At 46.4% G+C, this 20,694-nt stretch overlaps 1 protein-coding gene across 6 annotated transcripts in view; it reads right to left on the reverse strand.

The window, feature by feature from the left end:
- Positions 1-18,870, reverse strand: part of SFXN5 (sideroflexin 5) — a 106,233-nt gene extending 87,363 nt beyond the window's left edge. For 4 of the 6 annotated variants that reach the window (XM_036225206.1, XM_036225202.1, XM_036225205.1 and 1 more), the window contains exons 1-2: positions 18,397-18,543; positions 10,406-10,474 (exon numbers count right to left, since the gene is read on the reverse strand). In XM_036225206.1, the coding sequence (XP_036081099.1) occupies positions 10,406-10,474; positions 18,397-18,498 (171 nt within the window). In that variant the 5' untranslated portion in view covers positions 18,499-18,543. Of the gene's footprint in view, positions 1-10,405; positions 10,475-17,252; positions 17,383-18,396 lie in introns of those variants that run through there. The other 2 variants (XM_016130599.2, XM_036225204.1) reach the window with 2 other exon arrangements.
- Between the last annotated feature and the right edge of the window lie 1,824 nt (positions 18,871-20,694).

Consider the following 20,694-nt stretch of genomic DNA (forward strand, 5'->3'; position numbering starts at 1 on the left):
CTGGGGTAGGAGGAAAGGGCCCAACTTGGCAAAGGGTGTCAGAAGGAACTTTAATTTTAATTATAGTATTGAAAGTTTTTATAATGAGAACATATTTCTGTAATACTTACACACTTTCTTTTCAACATTTTAAAAACACTGGCAGAGATTTACATACTAAAGTACACATGTCTCCAGTAACTGATGGGGAGAGAGAAAATAAGAGGATAGAATTGTATGATTTTTAAAATCTTAAATGCTAAAGATCCATCAATAGTGATAGAAGGCCACCTTTGTCCACCAAAATATCTGTACAAGAATATTCATAGCAGCACTATTCAAACAATTCAAATATCAATAGTGGACTGTATAAGTAAAGTTCATAGTGAAAGTTCAAATCATGAAATATTATACAGAAATTTTAAAAGCAAACTACAAATGCATGTTAGTTACAACGTGATGAAATCTCACAAATATAATGTGGCAGAATGTACTTTCCAAAGACAGCTACTCCACTATCTCCCATCCCTTATGCTCTTCTAGAGCTTTCTCCCATCCCTATCTAGAAATAGAATCTATGTCCCCTCCCCTTGATCCTGCCCAACCTTTCATGACTGCCTCAACAAATATAGTTTGGCCAATGTGAAGCAATGTGACCTCTGAGTTTAGGTCATAAAAACGCCTTGCACATCCACCTTGTTCTCTTAGGATGTCTGCTCTCTTGGAACTCAGCCATCATATTGTAAGGAAGCCTAAGCAGCCAATGGAGACATGGACAGCAACTGAGAACCTGGCCCATAACTCCAGCTGAGCCACCAGCTGACAGTCAGCACCAACTGGCCCGCCATACAAGTGAGCCATCTTGAAATGGACCATCCAGTCCCTAGTTGAGCTGCCCTAGCCAATGCTGCATGGAACAGAGACAACCCACCTTTTCTAAACTCTACCTGAATTGAAGTTCAGCAAGTAAAAGAAGTGACTGTTGTTTTAAGCCACTACATTCTGGACTGATTTCTTACACAGCAATAGAAGGTTAATTTGCATAATGATAAGTAAAAGAAGTCAAATACAAATGAGTATATAAAGTTCAAAAACACAAAACTCGCCTGTGGTGGCAGAGGTAAGTATAGTATTACCTGTTACGGGTCAGGTACTGATTACAAAGGACATGAGGGAACCCTCCAAAGTAACAGACATGTACAAGGTCTTGATTGGAATTGTGGTTACATGGGTATAAACGGCTGTCAAAATCCATTAAGCAATAAATAGGATTTGTGCATTTCACCCTACCTATGTTATATAATAATTAGCAATAAACAGACAACGGTAATGGAAGGCAGCCTATGTCAAGGTCAGGTGAGAGACCCAGACCTCAGGGATGGCCAGCATGAGTGAAGAAACCTGGTAAAGTCACCCCGGTTCCCTTTTTGACAGAGGAGAAACAAGGCTGACTGGAAACGGGACTGCTGAGACCTCAACATAAGCCCCTTGTCTCAGGGAGGATGTCGCACCAGGAAGGGCACCCGGTGGGTGAAAAGGAGCATTTTCTGAGCTGGCTGAGAGGGTGGCCTCATAGGATGGGAAATGAACAGCCACCTCCTGTCCTGGACCCGTGAGAATAACTACCAGCCAGCCCACCCTGACCAATCAGGCCTGCATGGCCAGCACTGGTCTAACCCAAAACATTAGGGGGCAGGAAAACTCCTTGCTTGGGAGCAGCCTGACTGCTGGAAAGTGCTGTCCCTGCTCTTTCCGACGTGTGCATATCAGTTCCAAAATTCCAGAGTGCCTTCCCAGAATCTGTTTGTTCCTAAACTGGAGACAGCTTTGTGTTTTCAGCGTCCCCCTCACCCCCAATTAATCCATGTTGTTTAAAGAAAATGTCAGAAAAACAGAAAAGCACACAAAAATAATAATTTTAAATCACTTGTAAACATACTACTGAGATAACCACTACAAAAGTGAGGATAACTTTCCTTCTAGACTTAATATGTTTGTTTTCATGTTGATTCTTGTTTTAACTTCTTTAAGATCGATCACACAGATAGTGAGCAGTTTGGTTTATGAACGTAGAGTTTAGTCAGGCCCTTGTTCTGTCTCTTCAACAGACCCAAAGCTTCCTAGTGATGTGCCAAGCTCCCTGGCCCAAGCCTGCGGCCTTGGGATCTGCCACCAGACAATGAATGCTCTACTTTCCACTGCTGAATGGTGAATGGCCCCGTGTTCTCATTATTTTCCCACTCCAGGGATTCTTCCGAGTTCCTATAACAACCTGGCCAATTTCCATCTCATTTGACATAGTCATCAAAGGGAGGCCTCCTGCCACAAGAATAAGTTCCCAAGAACCCTGATGTTGGCATGGGTTGAGGGAGAATAAATCCAAAGTTCCTGAAGACAAAACTGAGAATCCAGGACTGAAGGAAGCTAGAACGGCACTTTTCTGCCTCTGAGCCTTACTAACCCTCAGCCAGGCTCCCCACTTATCAGAGGCTGAAGAGTTGGGGCTCTAGCTTCTCTCTGGGGCAGCCAAGTACCTAGGCCACTGTCTTGAGAGGTCCCTGAGGGCTGGCTGTCGTGGGGACAGATCTCCTCACTGCAGAGGAGGAGGCCATTTTCAGGGAAGCTTAAAGGATAGGGGAAGGTCAATCCTCTTCTCACCCCCTTGCTTTGTGAGGCTTGGTAGAAGAGCCCTGGGCACTTGAAGGGTGGGGAAAGCTGGAGGTCAGTGGGAGAGTAAACTTTGCAGAAAGTCTATTCAACCGGGAACAGGCCCCGAATGCAAGGACAGTGAGGGGCCCAGGTGGCTGCAGACAAGACTGGGGACTCTTCCCAGACTCCATCACCAGCCTGCCTGTCTCTGGCTCAGCCGCCAGAAAGTGTCACTGTGAAGGTGTCTGTGTTTGACAGAGGCATGGTCTCTAGAAGGTCCCTCTGGAAATGCTGGCACCTGGGAGGTCTTCTCCAGTGGCAGAGAATTTGAACAGAGAAGAATCCTGGCCCCTAGTCCCTGAGGGGAAGGAGAAGGAAGCAAAGGGGCAGGTATGAAGTGTTAGGGTGGAAGCGAGAGCGGGCAGGAGACCACGCCAGACAGGAACGGGACAGAGGGACACAGACAGGAAAGGGTACAGATAGGAAGGTTCAGGAGATCATCAGAAGCAAAAGTAATTTTTTTTTAGTGGAGAAAGCGCACCCCCAAACTAAATACACAGTGAATGTAATCCCTTGATTAAAGGAGGATGTCAAACTGATTTAAATATTTAATTCATTATAACAATATTTAATATATTAAATACATGATGGGAGTGACAGCACCCGACCAGGATGGGAGTAGCACCCAAAAATATTTCACCCCTCCTTTTGGTAAAGGAACCCCCACCCACTCTCCGGGTGGTGCCTTCATGTTCCCACCTCCTGATCTTGCCCATACTGTTGACTTTTCACCAAGTCCTCCCCAAGTCCATCCCCATCCCCATCCATCCATCAAGGTTCAGTGCCACCTTTTCCAGGAATCTTCCAGAAATGTTCCCTCCTATGAACAGTCAGAGGGCATTGGGTTTATAGCTTTCTGAGGTCTCTGACCACTCACTGCCTATGTGCTCATGTTATCTGTCAGAGACTGCAAAGTGCAGGGAGCAAGGGACTGGTTTTAAGTATCTTTGCGGGACCACAGGACGCACCCACCCCAGCCCACCACCAACACAGGGCCACACATAAAACACATTTAACAAAATGAATGACTGAAGCTTCTGGGGGGAGAGACAAAGGCCATGCTCAGGGGGAGGAATCCAGGTTCCAAAGCAGCAGACTGAAGACCCTTGATGGTGATGCTCGTTTTATATTCCCAGATTCCGAGAGACTATGCTCTGTTCCCACAGGATGTGAATAAAAATACCCCTCTGCATGTTTATATTATAGAACCATCTAGGTCATCCCCTTTCTGAGACAACTGGGGCCAGAGAGGGAAAGGCATTTCCTTGCCCAGGGTCACAGAGTGGGTAGGTGGCACCTGAAAATTCCAACTCCATTCCATCCCAGTTCTGGGCCGTTTCCACAAGACATCAGCATGGAAGAGCCTCCTGTCCTCAACACAGTAACTGAGAGGAGGGCGATCTCCTAAAGAAGCCACAGTAAAGCCTGCATTCCCCCCAGACCTGATAACTATGGGGTAGACACCCCTGGGAAGAAAAGGAAGGTCCTTCTTTAATCTTATTCAAAGCTGAGTCCAGCCTTTGAGAAACTGGAGAGCATGTTTAGAAACAATTGCAACATGGGCATTTCAGGAAAAGCTTTGAGAATCCCAAAGCTTGCAGAACTGAGAGAGAGAGAGAGAGAGAAGAGAAGAGAAGAGAAGAGGAGAGGAGAGGAGAGGAGAGGAGAGGAGAGGAGAGGAGAGGAGAGGAGAGGAGAGGAGAGGAGAGGAGAGGAGAGGAGAGGAGAGGAGAGGAGAGGAGAGGAGAGGAGAGGAGAGGAGAGGAGAGGAGAGGAGAGGAGAGGAGAGGAGAGGAGAGGAGAGGAGAGAGGAGAGAGGAGAGAGGAGAGGAGAGGAGAAGAGGAGAGGAGAGAAGAGGAGAGAAAAGAGCAGTGTCAAGGCCGGGGGTGTGCATGAGTGAATGGAGCAGGGATGGCCGGCAGGGGAGGCAGCCAGTTATGTCACGTCATGTTAACAGGCCAGTATCTGATTGTTTTCACCTGGGCCAGTCTTGCATCTGCCACGTGCAGGGCAGGGCATTCTTACTTTGTCTCAAGCCTGGTTGATCCATTCCTATTGTGGCCCCAGGCAGTGGGACTTGGGGGCCAAAGCTAGTGATTTATGTGTGTGCAGAGTCCCAAGCCTTCCTCTTGTCTTCCCTGGGTCTTCCTATGCCCCTTCTTGTTCCCTCCCAGCAGACCAAGGGCACACGAGGCTATCTGTGCTGAGATTGGCCTTTGCCTCCCACCAACCACAAGCCACCCTCTGGGAGGCCCAAGGGAAGAAGAAACCGGGCACACATAGGGAGAGGCTCTGATTTCCCTGTGGCTCACTTCTGATCACCTTAAGGGGGCCTATGTAAGGTAAACCAATATAATTCTGGCAGCCCGATAGGTGGTATGTATATATACCCTTTAAAAATTAAACTTGTCCAGCTATTACAAGAACTATAAAAACAATCATGGCCTCCAGCCTGGATACCCTACACTTGGGAATTTATTCTAAAAAAATAAATTTAGCAGAAGTGAAAAGAGATATGCCTGAGACTGATTTTTGTGGGAACACAAAGACAGGAAACAATCTATTTGTTATACCTAAAAGTCTAACAGTAATGGTTTTTTATACTATAAGACTTGACTTTAAAAATTATAAAGACTTGGAAATGATGAAAAAATGCAAACAAAAAGTCTATGTTCAATGTAATAAGTATGCCAAAAATATGTGCAGATGGGCAAGAGCTTGAAATGTACTGACATTTGGGTATTTTTTATTTAAAATTCCATTAAAGATTTTTTAAATTAGAATATCTGATGCTGTCTAGAATGCATTTAAATAGACACCCTCAGTCACTGCTACTGAGAGTATAAACTGATATAATCTCACTACAGGTTGGTACAATTTGCAGGACAATTTGGCAATACATTCAAAGGCCTTAAAATGCCTTTCATGCAGAAATTCCACTTCTAGGAGTTTATCCAAAGGAAATAAAGAGAAAGATGGGGAGATTTATGTACAAGAATATTTACTGCAATACTATTTATAATGGTAAAAGACTTGACACCACCCAAATGGTCAACAGTAGAGAAAATGATTAAAGAAGTTACAGAATAACCACATAGTAGATTACTATGTAGTTATTAAACACATTTTGAAACTTTTAATGACAAATGATATGGTACATGGAAAAAGTATATCATGTGCACATTTGTTATGCATATATGTATATCATATGATTCTATTATATCTATAGAAAGATAGAGATACATATATACATATTATATAAACATCCTAATTTTGTACATAGCCATAAACCAAAATGCTAATGGAATAATGAGCAGTTTTTATATTTTCTTCTTTAGACTTTCATGTATTTTCCTATATTTAGGGATTAATACCAGAATCATATTACATCAGAAGCCACATGTCAGTTTTTTCATTGTAAGTTTGGCCACCTGGTCAAAAGGGATGTCCTCTAAGCTCTTCATTGTAAAGGTATTTTTCCTCCTTAGTGATTGCTAAGTAATCTTCAGGGGGATACTGGTTCGAGAGCATATGAATATCCTGTTTCACAACAAACTTTTAGTTTATGGAAATAGCATCCACTCATGATCTTGGTTGGAACCAGTGGTTTCATTGAGGATTCACAATGGTTATTTCCTCCTACACTTATTAAGCTGACATTCTTCAGTGAAGAAGAGCTTCCCCCTCCCAGATTTTTAGTATTACTATGGACTTGTTGATATTATTATTATTATTACTCAATGTGTTATAACCCATTGCTTTTATTCTTCTTAATGCTTAAATTGTCCCAAATGTGGCCAGTGGGTTTCCCTTCAAGCCAGTTCCTGTGTCTCTATCATTCTCAGAGCACTTTCTTACTTTCTGTAGCAACATTCCTTGCCCCAGATGTGGAACTGGCCATCCTCAAAAAAACCCTAGTTCCTTTTAGTGGATAGTGCTACATCGTTACTGGGTGTCATTGCTTCTGGGCCCTTTCAGTGAACAGCCAGGAAATTGGGAAATATGCATGTGTGTGTGTGTAAATTATGAGTTCATATTGATACTCTCAATATAAATACACATGACATAGTGCTTTGTCTTTTCCCCCACTCTTTATATCTGTTATCTCCCTCCTCCCACGGTGAGAACCTCAATTCCCAACATCAGTATAATTATTTGTTCTATCCTATAATATAGCCAAATAGGTTCAGATTACCACACCAGTACTAGTATTGAGATGGTGTCATTAACACTATTTCAGTTAGTTTTCTACACCCTTCAGGGTAATAATCTGTCGACCATTCATTCCCTGAAATAATTGCACCCTGACAGAGACTCATAGCCCCTCAAGATCCACCCTCCCCAAATAATCTACTCTTGCAGAGATTTCATAAACCAGGCAGACTGCTGACAACTTCCCAGGAAAGATGGTGGAGGAGAAAATAATGCAGCATGTCAATGACTTTCACAAGCTTAGTAGGCATGACCTGTCTCAAAAGAGCCCCCAGGTACCAGCCTTTCGGCTCCCTGAGTTACTTGTCTACGTCCCATTATTTTTCCCTCTTCCTCCTTCTCCCTCCTCTCTTCTTTAGGATCGAAACACAATTCTTCCCCTTCTGTCGAGCAGACCAACCTCCTCCTTTGAAGCCTGACTCAAGAGCTTCACAGAACAAAGACAGCCTTCTTCCAAAGAGAAATTATGGTGAAAAAAATTTCCTCTGCCTCATTACACATACAAGGGTTGGAATCTTTTTAAAGTTTGGTCAGTTACAAATTGCAAACAAGTAGCTGCAAAACCCTTTCAGGATGAATCTACCCATCGACTCAGCTACTGCCCCTCTGGACCGGGTCCCCAGATGGCTCGAGCTGCCTAGAATCTTTCCAGCCCCGGGAAACTCTGGTTTCCAGAGCCACTCGCTCACGTCCTCCACTATCCTCCCACCCTCACAGACAGACAGGCCTGTCCTTTGACGCAGCCACCGCCCCACACTGCCTTCCAGGACACCAGCCAAGGGCCCTACGAGAGAAACAGTGTTCTATGGAAGAAGCGACGGTCTATGAGCCCAGCAGAAGTGGGGGGCTGGCCCTCCTAGTAGGGCCACAGTTCTGGAGGAGGGGCTCAAGTGTGAGACCTTTTCCTCTTAGTGCCTCTAATTTCTCATTATGTCCATGCAGATTGCCTTGCTAAGCAACCTGCCCGGACAAGAACCAGTGTAAGCCTAAAGGCACCACTCATGACTCTTCCAGAGCTTTTAGGGCCTACATCTTCTGTGGGCAGAAATTTTCCAAAAGGCCGGGAGGCAGTGCTAGAAATGGGTCCCTGTCTGAGGGTATATGTGGTGGGGGAAGGGAGGGCCTAGTGAGGGGAGGTGAAGATCTTTCTGGGAAGTCTATCATAATCTTTGATGAGGGAGGGAACAGATAAAATTTGAAAAATACTCTAAAACTGTTACATTGGTTTGATTTTCTAGTTAGTAAATAGTTAAGTTGCTTCAACACTTCGATTAATAGTGAAGTGTGAGATTTTTGTATTTAGTGATGTTATTTAGACCCAATGGTTCAGTGATATACAAGAATGCTGGGGCCTTTCAAAGTGCAAGAGTTGAAGAAGAGATATGCGGTAGAAGAGTATAATAAAACAAAGTGGTCTGGGAATGAGAAGAGGTCAGACTGGAGAGGAGGAAGGGTGTAAGCCCCTTGGCACAGGTAGTACGCTGCCCTGTAGCTGCCCATCCATCCCCAAAGCTCAGGGCAATCTGAGGAGTGCTGGAATACTTCCCAACCTCCCAAGTCTCCCTCTGTCATCTCTCGACATGCCTCAAAGTCTGCCGTCTGCACCTTTAACCTTTGAGTTAAGCACTGGCCTCTGTGGACTCCTCTACCAAGCGAGTAGCATTTACATTGGGATTTGTGTTACAACTGTATCTAGTTCTGTACCATTTTGTAACTTTCTAGAAAGACACATAATCTAGGCTAGGTAAGTAGTCTCTCTAGTTCGATGCTCTTCCAAATTTTTATGTTATCCAACTGACAACTCCTTAGGAGAATCAAGATAGAACTGAGAACAGCAACCTTGCCCTTAAGAAGCAGTGGGCCCAGAGGGACAGGTAGAGCCTGCTGGAAAAATACTCGAGCCCTCTGTCCTTGCTGAGATGCAGTAAGAAACCACATATCAGGTTAATTTCCACATTTCATGTTACTGGGCTGCTCCCCTGGGCACAATGGTGATGGCTCTAGGCTCAGGTGCCCAGTGGGCCTTATGCTTCTTTCCACCATGGTTTTTCTCACCCAGGGCTGATCACCTCCAGAGCTGACTTAAGGCAGTGCTCAGCAGAGATGTCATTTCAGGAAACCTACTCAGAGGCTCAGTGACTTGCCTCAGGGTATATAGCCAGAGCCCAGGGTGAGAACTCTGCCAGCTGAGTAATCTTGGAAGAATTCTCTAAATTCGTTACCTGAATAGGAACACAAACTGGCTAAAAATAAGGGTTCTGGAGACAAGCGTACCTGGGTTCATACCCTGGCTCCATCTCTGGCCAGCACCATGTGCATGAGACTTAACTTCTGTCTGTCTGTTTCCTCATCTGCAAAATGGAACTTGTAATAGTATCTACCTCATGGGTTGCTTTGAGTTAATCTGATGAGCTGATGCATGTAAAATGCTTACAACACTGCCTGGCTCACAGAAAGTGCTTAATAAATCTTTGCTATTTTATATGTGCATGCATTCCTACACACATCTGTAAATATATATACAAAAGCTATAAAGACATACTTCTTGGGATGGCTGAAATAAACTTAATACATTTAAAACTGACGATACCAGGTGTTGGTGAGGATATGGAACAACTGAAACACTGTGGATAGGAATGTAAAACATGGAGCCACTCTGAATGACAGTCTGGCCCAGAGAGGCAGCTAAAGCAGCTTCCTATGAAGTTAAACGTACTTACCACACTTACCGTATGAGCCAGCGATCCCGTTTCCAGTTATTCACTCGAGAGAAATGAAAGCATATGTCCACACAAAGAATGCTAATAGTGATTTTATTCATAATAGTCAAAAAACTGAAACGGCCCAGGTGTTCATCAATAAGTGGATGGATAAACAAATTCTGGAACATCCTTTCAATGGAATATTACTAAGCAATAAGAAAGGATGCAGTACCAATACATGAAATGACACACAGATGAATCTCAAAAGCATTATGCTAAAGGAAAGAAGCCAGGCACACAAGGCTCCACTCTACAGACAGGAGGGACAGAAAAAAGATAAGTGTTTGCCACGGGCTGGGTAGGGGAGATTCGCCACAAATGGGCATGAGGAGACATTTTAGGGTGATAGAAATGCTCTGCACTGTTACTGTGTTGGTGGGTTCATGGCTGAATGTGTTTGCCAAAATTCATAGAATAGTTCACATATAAAAAGTAAATTATACCATAATTACCCATGAGAGGAAGAAATTGGGTAAGAAGACTGTATAAAGGATGATCTTTTTTTGTTCTACTTAATCATATCTGTACTGTTTGAACTTTTGTAATGAGCATGTAATTCATGTAGTCGGCAATAATTTTATGAAAGTTTGAAATAATAATGATAATATCTACCTTGAAAGCATGTTGTGAGATCCAAATGAAGTGAAATAATGCATACAATGTACAGAGAAGACCCACAGATCTTCCAAAGTGACAATCTAAAGGACAAGAGTTCTCCACAAGAGTGACAGCCAGGACTTACCTCAGTGACAAAGAGCGTGCGAGGGTCAATGATATCCAAGAAGTGCCTGAAGCGGCCATAGAAGGATGTCTAGAGAAGGGGGAGGAGAGAAGACTAGATCAGCTGCTGTAGATCATCCTCCAGCCACTGGGGAACCCCACCACACCTCACCCCTACTGTTGGGGTCCCATAGTCCCGAGGACTCCCCACGTGGGTGATGAATACCAGAGGCCTCACTGCTCAGTGACCTGAGAGTGTCTCTCCCAGGTCTGAGGGCTTTCTAATGTCAAATCAAAAAGATCATTAAGATACTCAGTGACTGTCCAGCTTCTCTTTAAGGTGCTTCCCATTTTCCTCCCTTTCCCCCCAGTGCCCTGAGATCTACTCCAAGTCTTTCAGCAGCTCCCAACCACCACTGAGCATACAGGCTGGAGGTGATGTCTGCTCATCCACCCTCTTGAGCCTTCCCTCACCACCACAGCCTCCTTGCCTCGCTTAGGATCTCTTGCGTGTGGGAGGGTCCTTCTCCAAGGTCAAGCTCCCCACAGGCAGAGCTCAAGCACCAGAGAACCCAGCTTTGCAGCCCTCAGGCCCCCCTTCACCCATAGCCCTGGAGCTGCTGTGAGGCTCAGAACGAGGAGCCTGCTTTTTCCCGGCCTTATCCCAGAGCGGGGGCCCTGGAAAAGAAGGGCTTTGTGCAAAGCAGGCCACAGGCACTAGAGAACAATGAAAGGGAACCAAGCAACCCTGCTGCTGGGCCCCTGCCCTAGAGACAGAGCCAGCTTGACAAAGCCAAACTCAAGAGGTGGAGAGAGGGTGCCAAGCTAAGGGACAAAGGGAAAAGCTGCAAATGCTGGGGGTTCATGCCTCACTACACCCCCGGGCGCTGCCCCAAATGCTCCCTGGAGCCCCACAACTCTCCGAGCACAGTCCTCTGCACAGCGGAGGAAACAGAAGCCTCCACACTCCCTCCCCTTGCTCACTAGGCCACTAGATGCTGAGGCCAACTTCTGCTCCTTTCTCTCCCCAATAAAGACCCTAAAACAGGCCCTGGATCACCTCAAAGTCCCCTGCACCCACCAATCCCCATACCGCCTCCATCTCTCTGCTCACTGTGACACATTCCCTGCCAGGAGCAGCCTCTCCACCCCCTACTTCCACCCTCTTTGAGCTGCTGTCTTTCACAAACCAGATCAAGCTTCAGCACCATTCCTAACAAAAACAGTTGCTTTCCTAACCTCTTATAACTCAAATGGCCTAAACCACGATGCTCACACCATTGTCTTGGCAAAATATCACGTCTAAGTCTAAGGAAACAATCAGAGACATTCAGAGGTGTGGTCAGAGGAACATGCTGAGGATGCTCACTGCTGCATTATTGTAAAGGTGGATGGTTAAACAAAGGATGGGCCTGTCATATGAGTGAACACTATGTAGCCATTTAAAATCATGTTTTCAGACAACATTTATGACATGGAAAATGCTTATGATGTTGTGAAATGCATATAAAGAGGATGATTCCAATTAATAGACAAGGAGATAAACAGAGCCAGATGGATAGTAGATGGAGAGCAAAGAGACAAAATGACATCCAGATCTTGGTCCACTAAAATGAATCAGTGCTCCTTGGAGAAATGGCCAGTTCCAGGGCTGGGGCAGGAAAGGTACAAGCGGAGACTGATACATTCTGTTGTGCCAGAAAGTAATGAAGTGCCACCCCGCGAAATGATGGGGACATGTTAAAAGGACCAATGAGGAGCAGATGGACTTTGTGTGCCTCCGTATGTGATACGCTGAGAAGTTCACAATATCACTCACATAGTATTCTGGAATGATTGAACCTAATTATGAAGAAACATCAGACAAACCCAGATTGAGCACATTCCATAAAATAATCTGCCTTATTCATCAAATATGTCAATGTCTAAAGACAAAGTCTCAGGAACTAACTAGTCCACATCAAAGGAAATTAAGAGACAACTAAATGCATTGCATGATTCTGGACTGAATCCTGGACTAGAGGGGAAAAACATTCTTAAGGTCATTAATTGAAACAATTGACAAAACTAGAATGTGAGTCGTAGATTAATAAAAGCATTATATCCATATTAAATTTCCTAAATATAGTAACTAGACTGTAGTTATTACTATAGACTGAATATGTGTATCCCCCCAAATTTATATGTTAAGTCCTAATGTCCAAGGTGATGGCATCTGAAGCCGGGGCCTTTGGGAGGCAATTAGATATGAGGGTACAGCCCTCATGAATGGCATTAGTGCCCTTATAAAAGAGAATGCAATTTCTCAGTAAGTACGAAAGAGTAGTGACTCAAAGAAGGAGGTCATTAGGACACTTTCTAGCTGCAGCTGGTCCCTGTGAGAAACCCTGTTTCTTTAGAGCTGTTTTATGTGCCTATTCTCTCAGCTTGATGAATGGCAGGGAAGGTTTCTACTTTCTCAGTCTGATTGACTTTTATTTTCTCAATAGTTTAAAATGTATGGCCTCCCCACCCCTCCCCCCCAAAATTCAGCCCCCATCTTTACCCAATCAGATAATCAGCGGTTGTTTTTCCTTCCTTTTCTCTTTACCTAAAGAATGAGTCAGCAAAGTGATTCCTTCCCTTTCCCTTCACAAGAAAGGTGAGTCAGCGAATTCTCAGCAGGGTCTGGGGCCTACAGCACACACTGCCTTCCCACCTCCACCACCCCCAGGGTAGAGCGGGCCTTGGGAGCAATAGCTGAGGGCAATGGTCTAAGAAGGAACTGACAGCCCTCCTGTACCCAGACCTCTAAATTACTGCTCTTCTGGATTAGGAATAAAATACTCACTGAACCTATAGCCCAAAGGCAGAAAGGCGGGACCAACTCAGTAGCCCTGGACAAGGCTGCACACTGAATCATCAGGGTACTGCAAAAACCAGCTGTACACCCAGAGATTCAAATTCTATTGGTCTGGGGTGGGCTCCAGGCATCAGCGTCTGTTTAATAACCTGCCCAGGTGAGTCATGTGCAGCGCAGGTTGAAAGCCACTGGACTAGAGGGTACTGACTATTTATAGCACAAGCCAGCCCCAGGACTAGCACCGGGAAATAGGCACTCTCTCATCTTAAGGACGTAAAAGATTAAAACACATAACTACCTGCAAGGAAATTTTCATTTTAGAACTTATTTCAAGCAAACTATATGAGAAACTTTCCCCCATTGCATCCTGACTCTCAGCCACACAAACCTCTCCACCTTGGGGTGAAGAGTGCATTTTCCTGCTCAGCAAGCTCCCCATACCCCAGAGGGAGCCCTATGCAACCCACCTGCTCTGCCACTTTGGCCCTCGGCCGATTTTGGACCCTAACATACCCACAGGACTCCCATACCCCCAGTTATCTTAGCAGATAAGTAAGACTTCTGAAGGAGCAAGGAAGTTTAAAAAAATTATTTCTGAATAGAATGAAACACAAATGGGAAGAAGCATTTGTGTGTGTTTCCTGCTCTGGGGCCCCAACTTGTCAAAAATGGTGTCAAACCTGAAGGGAAGAAAAGAGTAAGGTCCAGAAAGGAAATGAGTAGAAGAGGAGGAGGAAAGGGAGCACAGTCAGGTCACAGAGCTTCCTCAGGTGCTGTCTTGTCTTTTTCACCTTTACTAGGTAATGGGGCAGTGGTTAAAAGCATGGCCTTCAAATTTATGGGAAAAGAGAAACATGTTGATACCACAGAGATGCCTTCAGCCACACTGAGAATGAGAGAAATTCTAAAAGACAAACAACCCAATTTCTTCAACAAATAAAAAAAAAGAGGGAAGTAGAACCAGTAGATTAGAAGAGACAAAAGAGACATATTAGTCAAATTTAATGTGTGGCCCTTCTGGGGTCCTGACTGAGACAAACTGATTATTTTAAAAATGATGTGACAATCAAAAAATGCAGATAGTACAATGAACTGAATATGTCCCTGCAAAAGTCATATATTGAATTCTTAACCCCCAAGGTGGTAGTATTAGTATTAGGCCTTTGGAAGGTGATGAGGTCATGAGGGTGGGACCCTCATGAATGGGATTAGTGCCCTTATAAATGAAAACCCAGAAAGATCCCTCCACCCTTCTGCCATGTAAGGTTATAGCTAGAAGGTGCCGTCTAGGAACAGAAAGCTGTCACCAAATCTGGTAGTGCCTTGCTCTTGAACCTCCAGCTTCTGGAACTGTTAGAAATTTCTGTTGTTTATAAGTCACCCGGTCTATGGTATTTTCTTATAGCTGCCCAAAGAGAATAAGACAAATAGTGATTGGTTTGAGGATATTAAAAAATAATTATTTTAGGTGTGTTAATGGTGTGGTAGTTATGTTAAAACTAATGAAAAAACCTGTGTGAAAAAGAAGGCACTTCACCTCTGTGATATTCTTTCTCCAAAATCCATAATCCCAGTCTAACTATGAGGAAGATACTAGACAAACCCAAATTAAGGGACATTCGACAAAACATCTGACCAGTATTTCTCTAAACTGTCAAGGTCATCAAAAACAAGGAAAGTCTGAGAAACTGTCATAGACCAAAGGAGACATGACAATTAAATGTAATGTGGGATCCTGAAACAGAAAAAAAATTTTTTTCATGTAAAAAAAGGTAAAATCCAATTAAATCTGGAGTGTAGTTAACAATAATATTCCAAAGTTGGTTTCTTAGTTTTGACAAATGTATCATGGTAATATAAGTTGATAATATCAGGGGAAATTGGGTGAGGGTTATACAGGAATTCTGTTATCTTTTGGACTTCTGTAAACCTAAAATTATTCCAAAATTTAATATTAAAAAAAAAAACCAACTAACGAAAAAGTCCTTATTTTTTTTTAGAGATACCTACTAGCAGGTATAATGAAATGCTAGGATGTCTGTGTTTGGCTTTAAAGTAATTCATTGGTTGGGGGTGGGAACGTAATTGATGAAGCTGAGTGATAGGTGCACAGGAATCATTGACGACTATCTCTACTTTCATATGTTTGAAACCCGCATAATAGAAAAGGTGGCAATAAACAAGTAGACTTGGACCCTGGAGCCAGAATCCCTAGGAAGTTAGTTAATTTGTTTGTAGTTTCCTCACCAATAACATAAAAAATAAGTATGCCTGTCTCACAGGGTTGTTGTGAAAATTACATAAATCAATACACAAGAAAGGTTGGTAAAATGCTTGGCTAACATTGTTATATTATGGGGAGAAAGATGGTCACAGACCAAAGACCACCAAGGCAAGCTATCTGTCTCCACCTTCTGACACTGCTCAGTGCGCTTGCTTCCCTGCCCTCGCACACAGGGAGATCCTTGAAGGATGAAAGAAAGGGTTCTGGGGTGACTCCAGGGAATAAAGACTTTTGCACCCATTCTTGCAGAAAGTGATGAGACTGGCGTAGGTTCTGGGAATGGACTCTGGATTATGAATCACCCAGAGTTCAAGGGGCTGAAAGCAGCCAGTACGAAGAACAGGTGGGTTTGAGAGGGTGGGGATGGGGGTTCAATTCAAGAAAGAAAAGGTCAGCGGGGGTGGGCCATGCAGACCTTTGGAGCCCCTTCAAAAGCGAAGTCTTCAGCTTAGATGCACAGGAAGCAACTGGAGGATGTTTAAGTGTGTGGGGGGGGGGGAGGAGAGTCACCTGATCAGACCTGCACTGGGACTCTGCCATGCAGAAGAGGAAGGGATTGGAAGGGGACCAGAGTTGAAGCAAGGAGACCTGTTAGGAGGCTTCCACAGTGGTTCAGAGACAGATGATGGTGATTTGATCTGGGAATCTGGCAGTGGAGACTGGTAGATTTTTGAGAGCTACTTAAGTGATGAGAACACTGGATCTCTGCTTGTACTTAGAGGGTGAGGGAGAGGAAGGGAAGTAAACAGGCAACTTCCAGGTTTCTTGGGAGTCAATTGGGTGGCAGGTTGGGCTGCTTGCACAGCTGAGAGTAGTGTCGTAGAAACAGATTTGCAGGGAAGAGAAATTCCTTAACATGGATGAATCGCATGCACTGTGCTTTATGCAGGTCACTATGCTCAAGGAGGAGGAGTGCTTCAAAGCATATACAACAAACACTTTTACTGCCCTCAAGGGCGGTGCCAAAGAGATGCCAACAATGGCTGCTGGAACAGAGTGGTCTCAAATGTGCATTTATGGCTCCAATGTTGATCACAGCAAAGGGCTTAGTCCACTTGGAAGTTCCTGATAAATGTCTGTTATGTAACTTAATGTTGCAGAACAGGTACCAGAAAAAACACCTCACTAATCTTTATTCAGCACATTACCATATGTCTATCCCGCCTCAGGGTAATATGGAGACAATGGAAGGGCAAAGATCAGCCCTTTCTCTCAAAAGGGTTGAGACCAAGTAATCACACAGAGGACTATTACAGGACCACAAGGCAGGCTGACCTATAAAGGTCCCACTTGGGGTGGCCAAAGAGGTGGGTAGGAAGGAGTCAGTGCCCTGGTCTCGCCAGGGAATAATGTCGTGGTGGGGGTAGGGAGTGGCAGCGTGGGAGAGGATGTGGGCCTTGCCAGATGAGTGGAATGTGTGGAGGGCTTGAAAGCGGGGCAACCAACGAAGGGTCACTCAAGTCCAAGCAGAGGCACCCCTGACAGTCTCGCCCTACTTGGCACCCTACACTGGCAGGAAGACTCCAGTCTCGCCTCAAACACCTACATACTGAAATGGTTTACTTTTTAAAGGAATTAAAGTCCTCTTTTAAAACAATGAGAACATCTCAGAAGGCTCAGGAGCACAGCTCCTTAATTATCAGTGAAACATAGTGCATAACCTTGCTGGAACCAGTTTCTCTACCACCACCACCACCACCACCACCACCAAAAACAGAACAAAAAAACCCCCACCGCACCGACCTTTGTACATTTCCTTTCTTCCCGCAAACTTCTTTTCTGTCCGCCTCCGTTGTCCCCCACCCCAGGCAAGCCCAGGTTTACTTTAGGCAAGTCTTTGCCCTTTTCCCAATAAAGTCCCTGTCCTCGGCGCTGGCGGCAACGAGGGCCGAGGCCATGCGGCGGCCCGCGGCGTGGGAACGGCCCCTCCCAGCCTCCGGTCCGGCCTCACGTCCGGGGTGCGGGTTCGATCCCCGTCTCCGTGAACGAGGACGAGTTAGCGACACCCTGTCGGGGGTCCCGGAAGAAAAGGACCACTGTAACCGTGCCCCAGAGAACCCAAGCTCGGACAGGGCCGAGCGCTCGGCGACCCTAGAGCGTGGGTGCGGAGACCCTTCGCGGAGGTCGCTGCAGGGGAAGGGCTCCTGGGGACTTGGACCCTCCCAGAGGCCCGCGGCCCCGGATGACACAGCGTTTCCTCCGCAGCCGACTCTGCCCGCAAGTCTCTCCCCTCGATCCCCAGCAAGGCACCAGCCCGCAGACTCGCTGCGTCAGCGAAGCTACCGCCGGAGAGGACCAGGATCTCCCGGCCGCAGGCAGCCCTCTCAGTTCATGGCCCTGACCTATCGCGCACGGTGGACCCGGCTGGATGGAGGGCTGGGAGCGTGACCGCGGAGCACAGATGCTGCCCGGAATTTCCTCCAGCAGCTCGGAAAGACTGTCAGTCCCCACCGGGGGGTAAAAGTTAGAAGGCATCTCTCTCGCGGCAACTTCTCATCCAGAGCCGGACTCGAACTTTCCGCCTAGAGTGGGCGGCTGCACAGCCCAAAGCAACCCTGCAGCAGCAGCTGGGCCCCGCGGGCCCCGCATCGCCAGCCGCGGCCGGCAGCGGCCAATCACAGAGCGCCTCGGGAGGGAGAGGCTGGAGGGCGCCGGCAGCCGCAGAGCGACGGCGCCGAAGGCCAATAGGGAGCCAAAGTGGGAGTCCTCGCCCCACCCCGCTGACCAATGGAAAAGGAGAGGCTGTGGCCGAGGTCTCCCATCCAGTAGCTGCAGGCTCCGGGTAGCCGCGGGTCGGAGACCCTAGGGCTAAGGGGGATTTAGGAGGGGAGTTTGCTCGCCCTCCCTGTGCCACCTGCCAACCCTCAGACCACAGTCCGGTCCTCACCTGCTGGAAGCGGGGTTTGCCCAGCTGGAAAGGAGGTGCATCCGTCGAGGCGCTAGCGGCACTTGCCGCTGCCGCCGATGCAGTAGTCGCTGTATCCGCCATGGCCACTGACGCCCGCAATCTCCGGCCCTTTTAAAATGTCCCTCCTCGGCCCCCGCCACAGCTGCCTCTCCGGATTGGCCATAAGCAACCGCAGCGAGCCAGAGGCGCAAGGGGTTGTGGGGAGTGTAGTTTTCCTTGTCACGACGCTTGACGACCCGAGACTGCGAAGAGTGGCACCGACTCAAACCTGGATTCTGTTCCCACCTTCGGTATTACCAGGTTCGGCAGTCTGGGAAAAGTGTGCGTGTACGACTCTGCGGTCCCGACGGGGGCCCACGGGTTACCTGCCCCTAGAAGTTCGAGTTGCTGCCTTGGTCGTTGCTCGTGGAACTGCAGCCCAGGAAAAGAGAGCTCTACTTAAGCAGTTCCGACCCGGGACCAGTTCTCATGCGCAAGGACTCCAGGCGGAGCAGGGTTCATCTCCGAAGGTTTTCTGCAGAGAGTTGCACTGCGGAATCTTCATGCAGTTTCTTCTGCCTCTCGTCTGTGCTCCCCAGCCTCTCTGTCACTTAATTCCTGAAGTACGGTGGACGCCCCGCGCCCCTGCTGCTTGAATATTCTGTACCCAGAAGACACTTTTTATCTTCTCCTGACGCTGGCTCGCTTTCTTTATGGCCTCAGCCTAATCGTTGCATTTCCCAATCCATCGCTCTACTTCCACAAAATCCACCACATGCCACAACAGCACCTAGCACTTCTTTTGCAGCCCTTTGCATTTATTAGTTATGGTTTTGAGTAGGTATTTCCTACTACAAGGTCCATAAGGCAGGAGTTGTGACTAATGGGTTCCCTTCTTAGTCCTCAGTACCAGACACAGGAGTTCTCACAGCAGAGACTCAAATATTTGTTGACTGTGTGAGTTAAACAGAGGGGGCTTAGGAGACTTGGCAGCCTCCACTTCCTTTGGCCAACCAAGGAAGATCACTACTCCTCGGCCTACTTCCTAGGCAGGAAGAGACCTGAGAGAAGGGAGTCGGGTTCAGTAGTATCAAGTACTACAAGGACTTTAGGTAAGGGGGAGCAGTGCAGACGGTAGAGCAAGGCACCAGCAGGAATAATAAACACACTGGGGGAAAAGGAGGTGATGCTGCCTGCTTCACCCAGTAGAAATATTTGGTTTTGACCCTAAGGAATCCCACTTTGGGTCTCCTTAGTCCTGTGGTAAGAGCAGGGTGAGCTCATGCCTGCCCATGTCTTTCTGAACACATGATCTGTAGCAGTCAGTTCCTCATCCACCAATGGTCGAACCACAAGAAACAGACTTTCCCTAATGCTGAAAAGACGTTCTAGCTAGCCATGAAGAACCATTTGTATCTTGGATTTGTACCCTATCTTTCCCTACTAAACTAAGTGGCTTGAGAATAGGTGTCAGCTCTTTTACTACCCTCTATATTCCCCACAGTACCCTGGCAGTGGGAAAAGGCTGAGTGCAGACCCCTAGGCAACACTGTGCTGCTGCCCAGATGTCAGGTCAGGCGCAGTGTCATCCCATTATCTGCCTTCTTCCCCAGGAAGCCCCCTTCACGTGCTCATCAAATCAGGAACACAACAGAGCCACCTGCAGTCTATGAACTTTTTATTCTTCATAAAGTGCTCAAAACATGAAGAACAAGCTTTTTATAAACAGGAGTTACAACTAGGAAGACAAATGGCAAAGCAGAACTGTGCCTGCTCCCTGCCCACCCCATCCACAGCCCTCCTCCAACATGTGTCCAGGAGCAGAAACATCCAACGAGAATCTTGGGCTTCATCTCCAAAGTATTTCAAAGACATCCCCGACCTGGAAATTTTGGAGGCCCATAATCAAGGATGAATGGAAGGTGAGGGTCAGGGCTGGGACCGAATAGAGCCCAGAGGAATACCTAGTAGAAGAGTGACTCCCTTCCCCCAGAAGAGATACCTATCCAACCCCCAATGATCCCAAAAGAACATGACCAATGACCAAAGTCATGGATACCTATAGACATTTTCCTCACTTTGATGAGTGGTCCTTAAGGTAGATAATGTTATAGAGGCTTCCCCCATATGTGGGACTCCTCCACTTCCTCCTGGCAGAAGACATCCCACCACAGAGCACATCTCCTTCCAAGGCTTTCCAACCCCACAAAGTAACCACACAAGCCCACTCATGAAGAAGAGGCAATCTCAAAAGGAGCTCTCACCTCCTCGCTGGGTCAAAAGTAGTCTCCCCACAAC

This window comes from Rousettus aegyptiacus, unplaced genomic scaffold (genome assembly GCF_014176215.1).
Source record: "Rousettus aegyptiacus isolate mRouAeg1 unplaced genomic scaffold, mRouAeg1.p scaffold_m13_p_7, whole genome shotgun sequence".
In the NCBI taxonomy this organism is placed as follows: Eukaryota; Metazoa; Chordata; class Mammalia; order Chiroptera; family Pteropodidae; genus Rousettus; species Rousettus aegyptiacus.